The sequence below is a fragment of the Panicum hallii genome, chromosome 3, assembly GCF_002211085.1.
Source record: "Panicum hallii strain FIL2 chromosome 3, PHallii_v3.1, whole genome shotgun sequence".
NCBI classification, from domain to species: Eukaryota; Viridiplantae; Streptophyta; class Magnoliopsida; order Poales; family Poaceae; genus Panicum; species Panicum hallii.
Genome location: NC_038044.1, coordinates 22,306,283 through 22,314,824, shown reverse-complemented (window position 1 = coordinate 22,314,824; position 8,542 = coordinate 22,306,283). Strand labels below are relative to the sequence as shown.

The 8,542-nt window shown below is 42.2% G+C and overlaps 1 protein-coding gene across 2 annotated transcripts; it reads right to left on the bottom strand.

The window, feature by feature from the left end:
- Positions 1–1,171: 1,171 nt before the first annotated feature.
- Positions 1,172–7,528, bottom strand: LOC112886211 (pseudouridine kinase). 2 transcript variants are annotated; one of them, XM_025952026.1, is made up of 10 exons: positions 7,259–7,528; positions 6,449–6,611; positions 6,188–6,313; positions 4,683–4,785; positions 4,519–4,566; positions 3,402–3,499; positions 3,191–3,305; positions 2,600–2,727; positions 1,947–2,508; positions 1,172–1,558 (listed from the first exon to the last, which is right to left on the bottom strand). In XM_025952026.1, the coding sequence occupies exons 2-10, from the start codon at positions 6,542–6,544 to the stop codon at positions 1,509–1,511; spliced, it is 1,326 nt and encodes a 441-aa protein (XP_025807811.1). In that variant the 5' UTR covers positions 6,545–6,611; positions 7,259–7,528; the 3' UTR covers positions 1,172–1,508. The 2 variants fall into 2 exon arrangements, with proteins under 2 accessions (XP_025807811.1, XP_025807812.1); XM_025952027.1 differs by having other exon boundaries at positions 2,600–2,682.
- Between the last annotated feature and the right edge of the window lie 1,014 nt (positions 7,529–8,542).

The following is an 8,542-nucleotide window of genomic DNA, read 5'->3' as shown; positions in this document are numbered from 1 at the left end:
ATTCATGGTGCCGAATGCTTTGTCCTATCCTTCTGTTCTCTATCGGCTTTCCTTGGACCAAAGTGCAAGTGACAGATAGGCTTCCATTTGCTGATTGCCGAACCTATGTTCAGATTGCAAGGGCTTCTCCTACTAACTGCAGCTTTTGGGGAAATCAGGATCAAGTATGTGATAAGTGTTGGGGTCGGGACCCCGAACAAGAGAGAGGCGAGGGAGAGAGACAAGAGAGCAAATGAACAAATGGCCGAGAGTTCTCTCCCCCAAACCCTAGGGCTCTATATTTATTTTATTCTACTGGTGAAGTTAAATATTACAAAGAGGTCCCTAAGCTTTACAAATAGACCCCTAAAGGTTTGAAAAATGAGTCCATAACCCTCTAATTTAACCTCTTTTATACACATGGGATCCCTAACTTTTGGCTTCCAAAGGCATATCCCCAACAATAAGCATCAAGTATTTGCAAGCTCCCTGGGATCTTGGTGGAATTGATATTACGCATCGGCTTGAGGGCAAGCCGAATTTTAAGAAGAGGGGAATGTTAGGGGTGTGCATATGGATCAGCTACCAGAGACAGAATGAGAGTACGCAGCTGGGCTGCACAGGAGCCAGAAGCCAGGCTTAGTGGAAACCAGTACTGCTAGTGCCTGCGTGCACGTATTTAGGCCCAGCCCATGTACTAGCACTATAGTATACGATGAAGAGGGGAGAGGATACTTTTGCCATGTATGAACATTAACTTCTTCTTCCTCAAGCAATCAGACCTCTGTATCTAGTCCCTAAATTCTTGCTTCCTGCCTTTGATTTCTTGCTTCTCTTCTATCCCGGCTATCCTGCTGCTAACACGGGCGTCCTCTCGGTGCAAGGACCCACGATCGCTAGCACGTCGGCGCCAGGGGTGCTCTGGTTCCTAAGGAAGACGAGAATCGCAAGGTGTTGGACGCCATGGACATGGATGCGCGAGCTATGGAGGCGCTGCTGCTACAACATGTCGTGCTCTGGGTGCACCGCGCCCCCCAGCCAGCTTGACACCATCCTCTGGTCCTGGGACCTTGTTCGGTTTGATTTCCATTTGAGATGAATGCATCTCTTTCAGGTGGACCGCTGGCCCCCCACTGCTTCCTAAAAAAACAAGACAGATCGAGGCTCCGAGAATTTTAGCACAAGCAGCTCGAAAAAAAATGATCATACATAACACATATTCAACAGTCTTGCAACGTTAATGAAAAAGAAATTTAGAATAGCAAATATAATTCAAAGCTACAGCGCAATTTGATCCCTGAACTAAACTCTCACCCACAATTTACAAAAAGTTTAAATGAGAGAAGGGGAGAAAATGAGATTTATGATCTGCGCTCCCTCTTCTTACGACAGCTGATCCATTGTGGATAGCAACTTCATCCTTATACCATCATGTGCTGTACAGAACACCATCAGAGTTCAATAGCTTCAACAATAACTATGGAATGTCTTTCAGTTGCACCAAAGCCCTGGCCTTAGTTTTTCAATCTTCATTTGCACCAAAGTGTTCTGGCAGACAGCAAAACCTTTTGTGCATCATCTGCGTCAGGTAAACAGATAATCAGTACCTGAAGGCATAAATAAATTATAGGAGCCCTGCTGGATAGTAAAAACGATAGGTTATAATTGTATAACCAACGTATACCTTTGGAAGACAAAATTGCAATGCACTTCTCATTACGTCTAGGATATAGTTAAAACTGAACATCAACACTAAGATTTGATTGGCAGTTTCATAAATGCACTCTGCAAAAAGATTTTGTTGAATTTCTAGTTCTGGTCCTACATTGGATGGGAAAGCTGAGTCAACCTAAAAATTTGTCTTCACTATGTTCATCACCCTACTAGTGTTGATGGCAAGAACAGTTCAAAAAACAAGAATTAATTTTACCAAAGAAAGGAACGTGTGGAAGGCTACTGCAGCAGACCTGAAACACTTGTAGCAGAAATGTGATCAGGTATGTTGGCTTGAGATTCCACAGATGCCTTTGCTATAGCAACCCCAATTGCGACACTCTGGATGATATCCAAGCCTCCACATAGAGCTGAAAGGACACCACCAACTAAGCAATCACCAGCACCAGTGAGGCTGATTACTGAGGCAGATATTGCAGGTAAATGAAAAACACATGTCCTTGAACAGCTTTCTCTGCACAAATCAACAGGATTGTTGGATGGAAAACGTCCATCCAATTTTTCAAGTAGCTGTTTGGAGAATGGCATCTGTTTGCACTTGCGCTGATCTTTCACAAAGTCAGTGTGCTCTTTGCAACAAATAAAAACACCATTCGAGCCGAGTGTCACGACAAGCATCTTGATGCCCTTTTCAAGAAGGAAAAACATTGCTGGGCTAAGCATTTCGAACAAATATTCTACAGCCTCTGCTTTGTCCTTGCACTGCTCCATTTTGTGATAATTATATTTCACCGGTGGGGACAATGAATTTGCCATGGCAACAAGTTCAATCTCATTTGGAGAAGTGCAAGTTATCTGAATCATCGCAGAAAAATTATGAAGCGTTAAAACTTCAAATATAGTGGATATTTACGGAGTATATAGTTGGCCAATCCTTCACACTTACATATTCTGCAATTGGTGCAATCCTTCGACTCTTCACCACTGAGACAGGCTCAAATAACACAGGCACCCCTGATTCATATGCCACTGGGAAAAAATAACTCAACATAATGTTACCATCAACCTTTTGACCTAATCAATATAATTAAGATAAGGAAACCATAATGTGTAAACAGTTGTTAAGTTTGCTAAGAGAGATATGGAGCATTGCATATACTGAATGATACAGCAATGCAACAATGGTACTTTCAAAAAAATACAATGTAGTAAAATTCACAAATCAGGAGTGCTGAATGCACATAATAAAAGCTGCATATGTATTACAACAGGGCTCCCAAGAAACCATCCCAGTGAGTTCTGATCTATCTAGTTTACTACAACTACCTTGTATGCAAAGTATTAAAGTTTACTGCATTATAGTTATAGAATATTAGAGAAGAAGAGAGCTGGTACTAAACATTTTCTTACAGAAAATTTACAAAGAAAGCTCATTAGGTTTATTCAATGGAACTAAAAATAAATCAGTAAAGTGTTTGGCATGAAATTTTTAGTGCATATACTATTTCCCTACAAAATTTAAGGCGAAACAACTTACTTATGCAAGCTGCTTCTAGGGAGTCGGGAGGCAAATTTGCATCAAGCATTACAAGTGGTGCATTAGAGATATGATGACGGAAGCGATATAACCAGCTCGGAGTAAGAAACTTTTCCTGCCCAATGGAAAATGCAACATAAAACAGCAATAGTTCATAAGAAGCACTGTGCATTTTTAGGCAACAGTACACATTGTGTGGTAGAAATCTTACAACAGCTCCAACACTTGCAACTCCAGCAATTAATTCCCCACTACTGTCAAATACATTTGATACTACAGGGGTTGCAACATCATGAACCTGCAGTATTCCTGTGTAGTTATTATGAAGTAATGTCATAAAATAGGCTTTCATAAAGAACACATCACATTAGTAATGGCATCCCTCTCCTTGATGCGCCATTCCGTGCTAAATTAAAGACAGGTGGAATGGATTTAGAGTGTGAAACAAAGGAACAAGGAAAAAGTCTTCAGAATATTTATTAACAGCCAATTATTTAACAAATTATTGTTTGATCCAATCAGTTAAAATATCAGTTGTTTTACATACCATAATGAGAGAAAATTTACAGATGGATCAGGAAAAGCCCATATCATGTACACTACAGCTAGCTACAAAGGGGGGTCATGGCCAAAAAAGGCAGGAGAACATATAATATTTAAGTTATTAGTAAGTTATCAATTATTAAACATACTTCCTCATTAGATAAGGTATTCCTTTATCTCCCAAGATATCAACATCATTACAGATTTGTCAGCATTCATTGGTAGGGGCAGTACCTATAAAGCTAGCAACACTTTCTTGTTGGGAACCACAACATAAATCAATCTATTTCTAGTATTCGACTTTTCTCGTCATGTGGTGCCTCTGCCATCACCACATCACACTGCAGGGTTCCAGGGTTACCTCATCTAAGAGCTGAGGCCTTAGAGGCTAGGATTCCATCTTGCTTCTATTGCTTTCACGAAATCCACACTATTTCACACAATTGATGCTGCATGTTCACTAGAGTATGATAGTTAAATTGATAAATTTTAGCGCAAACTTGGGTCATGATGGCTGTCAAGAACAATGAAGTCTACAATTCCTGACATAGAGACATTTTAGATTTTATTTGTTGCACCATATTATAAGCCTTCAACCAGGCATCACAAATAGTGTAACAGTAATGAAAAACAATAAAAATAGCGCAGAACCAGTAACTCAATCCAAATTAAAAAAATAAACAGAAGAAACATCAGAACTGTGTTTTTCAAAATTATAATAAGGATGCATCTGAGTTTTGCAATATCATTGATTCATAGCACATTGTGGCTATCTTCAAACTTACCATCTGTACATAATCCAGCAGACCTCCAGTATTTTAAAAGGAAGTCCCCTTCAGCAGAATAAAAGAAGTATTAGGGTATATGTACATGAGTGAACAAAGCATAATACAAAGTAGGTTACTGTAAGTATATGATGCTTGTTCCTCAAAAGAAAATTGCATGATACCTGCCATATCGTTTCCAACAACACTTATCATGAAGGATCGTGTCCCAAGCTTTGCCATGCACTCAGCAATATTTCTTGCTACACCACCACTCACATACTTAACCTAAGAATTACAAACTCATTTTTGAAGATATGTACTTACATTTGAATATTTTTATGATTGCATAAAACTAGTATAAGCAGCTACATAGTCCAAAACTAGGTATGAACCAACTGCACACAATATGGACTGACACAGTAACACTAGAACAAAAGGCATTGCAATTTTGTATAAAAATTAGAAACAAACATTGAATAACTTAAAAGTGAACGATTAAAAGCGGCAACTGAAACTTCTTACTTATAAGTCCAAAATCAAGTTTTTATCCAGAAAACTACCTAAGGACCTCATTCTAAAATAGACAAGTACCAAAACTAACACCAGGCACCAAGTTTCTCAATGATACTAATTAGCTAAGCAATGTTTATAAAAAAAATAGATAAGCATTAGGTTAAGTAAAGATGTGGAAGCAATAGCATTTGAAACCCTAACAATGGGGCCATATACTGAGATGACCTTACCCGTAGATATTCACAATTCTCCTTACTTTTTAACATGAACCTTAAACGCTTAAGGAATAGTTATTGCAGCAGGAAAATCAGCTAAAAGGACTGCCTAAATTCAGTACATGACATATTGGAGCTAGCGAGACTGATCTAGAGTGGAAGAAGGTGGGCCGCGAGCGGCCAACACCCACAAAATGATTAATTACAAGCCCATTGTCAGTGCACCTAGAGGAACTATTGCCTATGGTAACACCAGGGCCGTCGATTGGCAGGGGCAAAGTGGGCAGCCGCACAGGACCCCCACTCGGCAAGGGCCCCCATTTTCTGGCCGTAAAGCTGAGATTATTATCATTAATACATGCAATTATCAATTAATCGGGTCAGCGGGACATTAGCTTGATTGTTCACCTCTCTGACCATCTCCTGCTGTCTCAGGCATTCTGGTGTGAAGACTAGATATGACCGGACCAAGTACAGTACCACTAAACATGCATGCTTTAGGCGCAAGTGCATTTTTGTTATAAGCTTAAAATTCTTGAGTATATGATAGGATAGAATATGTTGAGTCCCCACGAGCCAATATAACATTTGTTCCCTTTTGAAAAATAAACATCAACCGGATGATTATCTTTTGAACTGGTAGAATAATTGTATTTGAGTAAGGAAAAATTATACATCAATAGAATGAGTGTATTTTTATATAAATAGGTAGAATAATTGTATTTGAGTAAGGAAAAGTAATTTTCTCCATAGATATTTACGGCCACATTTCCATTTCGCTCAGGGTCCCCCAAATACTGAGGTATGGCCCTGGGTAGCACCCAACTCTGTTTCATACTCCACAGAATCATTTATTGGTCGCAATCGATCTAGTCCAGCGTAGGATTACACCTCGCTTCAGGCAAAAAAAAAACACCCAGCGGAGTAACGACCATTAGTCAATCAGAAGAGAGGAGTACCGTTCCAGGGACAGTCGTGCCGGGATGGGGCGGCACGGAGGGCTTGGCATGGATATCCAGCACCATCCCGCCGATGATCACCGGCCTCGGCTCCACCTCCACCACCGTGTGGCTGCTCAACGGATTCTGCGACGAAGGAGAAAGAGATCATCATCAGGCAAGGAAAAGAGAAATCAAGCTTGGGCGGTAATGACCTGAGTGAGAGACGGATGGCAAAGCCATCCTGAGAGGGGAGTGTCATTTAAGCTGGGCGGCACATACCGGGCGAAGGGGTGAGGGCTGGGGCTGGGAAGGGGGTGGGGGCAGAAGAAGGTGGCGGCGGACGGCCTCCATCCTCCGGTTGGCAGGCTCGGCCATGTCAGGCGGACGGTGGCACCTTTGGTGTGCGGCGGTGGCGGACCCAGGAATTGAAACTAGGGTAGTCCTGGCAAAAAATTTAAAAGCGCAATCCAGTATAATCTAATAGCATAATATGGTATATAATGATCAAAATTACAATAACATAAGTAAAAAGGTCCCATAATACATTCAATTCAACAAATTAGTTCAGAACTCGAATATTTTACAACATAAAAAATTGCAACATCAATAAGATCTTACATAAATAGAAGATTACAATGCCAGTCTAGTCTAATGCTTTTGCTTTACGCTTCCTCATGGCCATGAAAGTGTGAATTATGACATCCTTACTTATATTAGAGAAAATTTCACGCTCAATAAAAGTGACCAAACAATCATTCAATAACTCATCACATATGCAATTTCTCGTTTGATTCTTCACTAGATTCAATCCAGAAAATACTCTTTCCACAGTTGCAGTTGCCACTGGAAGAATCAATGCCAATTTAAGGATCAAGAACACCCTACCATAAAGATCATGTTTCTGTGTTTCAACAAACATAATAGACAGCTCACTAAGTTAGTTTAGTGAAAAAGATAGCAATGCTTCCATTCTACATGACTAAGTGTAATGTTTCTGAAAAAATAGAGCAATGTTTCCATTAAGTGAGATTGAGATGAAATCACAGAATCATGGTCTCGTGGAATAGAATGAGAAAAAGAAGTACTGACCGGTGAGGGGATTCAACTGGGCAACCGAGCTGGCCAGGCGGGCAGCTAGCTGCTGCAGCCGGGCGCCGGACGGTCGGGGGCTCGGGGCGGCCGCGCAGTCCCGCGCACGGCGCCGGCGGGAGACGCTCGCGGCGCGCTCGCCCAGCAGGCAGCAGGGGCCGCGAGCGGGCGGGCTTCAGGCGGCAGCCGGCGGGAGGCGCGGGTGGCGGCGCCCTCGGGAAAGACGGGGCGCGGGCAGTCGCGGCCTCGCGGGGGCGGACGGGCGGTAGGGGAGAGACAAGAGTGGGAGACGGGGGACTTGGGCCGAGGGAGGGGTGATCAAGAGCTGCTAGGGCTGATTGTTGGCCCATTTGCCAAGTCTGGGCTTTAATTTTTGAAGTACTAAAAAAATTTTGGACCAAAATTTATTGTATTCCTCGGCCTACGGGACTGTCCTTTGAGCCCGCCACTTGTGTGCGGAGCCCAAGCGAGAAGCGAGAATTCCGACTGCTGTTGGCGGCGAGCGGCAGCGCACGGGGCGGGGATGGCAATGGGGGGTTTAGAATGGACCAGTATAGGAAAGTCTGTGTTAGCTTACGAGGTCAGCGTAGCATCTCTGCTGCTCCATTCTCCAACAAAATTGATGGGAACTACGACGGATCCATTAAGATCAGCCTGAACACGCGCGCACACATATATATATATATATAGAGAGAGAGAGAGAGAGAGAGATTACAACAACAGCAAAGAGAGGCAGGGAGAAGGATTAATAAATCCTTAAACAACAGAAACCAGGGGAACAAAAGCAGTTACATACTTACATAAGAAGAAAGAAAGAACTCCAATTTACAATACACATTTTGATCGCAGCAGAGGTTGTTCTGTTTGTTCAAAGAGAAAGATCAGAAGAGCAGCGTCTTGTTATGTCCGCATTCGAGTCATCAATCTGGCTAAAAACTTTCGAGTTCCTGTATTTCCATAAATTCCACAAGAAACAGGTGATAATGGTTGAGCACGTTTTCTGGTTAGGAAAGGGAGGGCCCGGTATAGGAAAGTTCCAATCCGAGGCAGAGTGAGGGAAGGCACATTTAGGGCTCGTTCGGTTACACCGGAACGAGACCAGGAATCCTTCCAGGAAGTTGAAGCTTATATAAATTAGCTAACAGTTCCGGCCTAGAATTCTTCCATGGAGTCATTCCTGGAGAACCGAACGGCTCCTTAGAAGGGACCAGAAACTTTGGACTCTAGGACAATATGCAAGAAAAGGTGAGCGACATCCTCGAAGAGTCGCAGAAATGGCAACGA

Excerpts from the sequence above, each read along its gene's own strand:
- LOC112886211 (XM_025952026.1), bottom strand. The coding sequence starts at position 6,544 with ATGGCCGAGCCTGCCAACCGGAGGATGGAGGCCGTCCGCCGCCACCTT. Across the intron at positions 6,314-6,448 it reads AGCCCTCACCCCTTCGCCCG|AATCCGTTGAGCAGCCACAC; the intron begins GTATGTGCCGCC and ends CCTTCGTCGCAG. Across the intron at positions 2,728-3,190 it reads CCTAGAAGCAGCTTGCATAA|GTCAAAAGGTTGATGGTAAC; the intron begins GTAAGTTGTTTC and ends TATATTGATTAG.